Source organism: Oikopleura dioica, chromosome PAR (assembly GCF_907165135.1).
Source record: "Oikopleura dioica chromosome PAR, OKI2018_I68_1.0, whole genome shotgun sequence".
In the NCBI taxonomy this organism is placed as follows: domain Eukaryota; kingdom Metazoa; phylum Chordata; class Appendicularia; order Copelata; family Oikopleuridae; genus Oikopleura; species Oikopleura dioica.
In genome coordinates, this window is record NC_137293.1 from 3344541 (window position 1) to 3346649 (window position 2109).

General features: G+C 40.0%; 1 protein-coding gene across 1 annotated transcript; it reads right to left on the reverse strand.

Moving 5' to 3' along the window:
• Positions 1–1297: 1297 nt before the first annotated feature.
• Positions 1298–2109, reverse strand: LOC145704855 (uncharacterized). Its single transcript, XM_081782324.1, has 4 exons — positions 1991–2109; positions 1837–1949; positions 1704–1789; positions 1298–1666 (listed from the first exon to the last, which is right to left on the reverse strand). The coding sequence occupies exons 1-4, from the start codon at positions 2086–2088 to the stop codon at positions 1589–1591; spliced, it is 375 nt and encodes a 124-aa protein (XP_081638450.1). The 5' UTR covers positions 2089–2109; the 3' UTR covers positions 1298–1588.

Sequence of the window (2109 nt, forward strand, 5' to 3'; positions counted from 1 at the left end):
CTTCTGGATATTTTCAACAGAGAGATGAGAAGAAAAATCATTTGCTCAATCATTCCTCTATGTATTCTTTTATCTCTACGAGTGAAGATTTCTCACGAAACCAAGTCGGGCTCGAAACAACAAAGTAAAGTTGGCAAGATCTCTGGTTTTATGTTTTACTTCTCGGCAAATGTTCTCCCTGATGTGTCTATTGATTTTTTGAAAATATTTTTTCAGCCACGAAACCAAATCTTTTTGAAAAGAAAGATTTTCGTCAAGTTTTCGCCCATAACTCGATGAAAAATGAGCTTTTTTCTGGGATAAGTAGAGAGGGAGTATAATACAGTTTAGTATTATACCTTATTACTGATAGTCCTGACTCAGGACTACCAGTACCTTTTTAATCCCTTTTCTGGAACAAGACCAAGTTTCCGGACTTTAGGCGCCCGAAAAGGCCCGAGAATATGACCCTTACTGTAAAGAGTCAAAACGATTCCCAGCTTCTGGGCTTTCAATATCTGCTTCTGAGTTAACAACAATTGATAGTCTATCAATAAAGACAAAATCGAATTATTTTTGAGTTTAAGATCATTTATTCGCCCTCGACAAAAACTAAACACATCGGTCAAATGTAGTTTCGAAAAGAACAGGATACTCAACACCTTCTTCTGGTTGATAACCAATGACTGTTGAGCCAAGAGTTTCTTGTCCGTCAAGGTCGATTCTTTGAATCGGAGCATCAGAGCCGTATCCTGCAAACAAGAAAATGGACGAACCAGATTGGAGAGCAGATGCTTTCACACTTTCTGGTTAGAATTTTACTCAAAATTCTTTGTGATCGTGAGTATACCTTTCGAAGATTTCCAATCAAAGTCCAACCATCATTCTGGAGCCTCCAAATATCTGTTACAGCAGTTTCTTTTATAGCATCATATCCGCCAATTGAAAGCACTGTTCCGTCACTCAAGCCCATAAGAGAATGGCCGTACAGGGCGCTAGAAATATTTTACGAACACATGGTTTCATGATGTCTTGAATTACGCTGGATGATCTCCGAGATAAACCCATCCAGATTCAGTTAATGTTTCGACATGCGCATACGACGGCGCTTTCCAATTAAAGCTTCCTACAGTCGTTGGCTGCCCATTGTACAGACCAAGGCCGGCGTATTTGTGCTCGTAAGAAGTCATCGGTGCAATGGTGACTTGCTCTCCATCAAAATAATTGCAAGTCTTTTTTTGAGTCGTGTATTCAAAGCAAATCAGGGCTGAAAATATGAGATACGAATTTCTGACCAAATTATTTTTACTACCTTTATCCCCATCCGCCAAAGTCAAAGCAGAACTTGCAGAATGGATTTCGAAAGTCAACTCTACTTTAGAAACACGAAACTGCAGCCATCGAGATAAGCAATTCTTCGGTGATTAAAGTCCATTCCTGCTTCTTCTCCTCCAAAAACAAACAGTATGTCATTGACCAGTGCATATTTGACGCCCCACATGAACTGCTCCTTCGTAGCATCGATCGTTGCTTGAACGGTTTTTGAGCCGACGCCGTCTATTATGTACGCGTTGTGCAGGTCCACGAATGGTTTTGGCTCGTCGTAGTACTAGTAGGAAGGATAAGTGTAGTTGTAGTAGGAGTAGTCGTAATCGCGGAAAAGCATGACCATAATGAATGGAGGGATCTTGGAAAATTTAAGGTCGAAAATCAAAGATACTTACTGGTTCTTCTTCAGGACAAAGTGGATGATCACAGTTTCGACAACCTTCTGGGCAATTTTCTCCACATGGGCACGAATTCAAACAGTCTTCAAACGAATTATTATTAACCAGGCTTAATTTTATCGTCTCTCACCATTGTATTCTCTATCGCAAATCGAGAGACAGTACTCTGTCTCGCATAAAAGTCGGCAATTCGTAAAATCCATCCGGCATTCTCCGATGCATTCTTCCTGGAGAAGATTGTCTCTTTAATTTTTGATCAAGATGCGATGTTTAGTTGAACTTACGGGCAGTCTTCCTCTCTTGAGCTTGCTTGAAATGTTTCTAGTCTGCTTTCGCTGATTCTGACTGCAGAAATGCCTGAAAAAAGAAAGAAGAATTTCATCTTCTGATAACTTTATCTGGT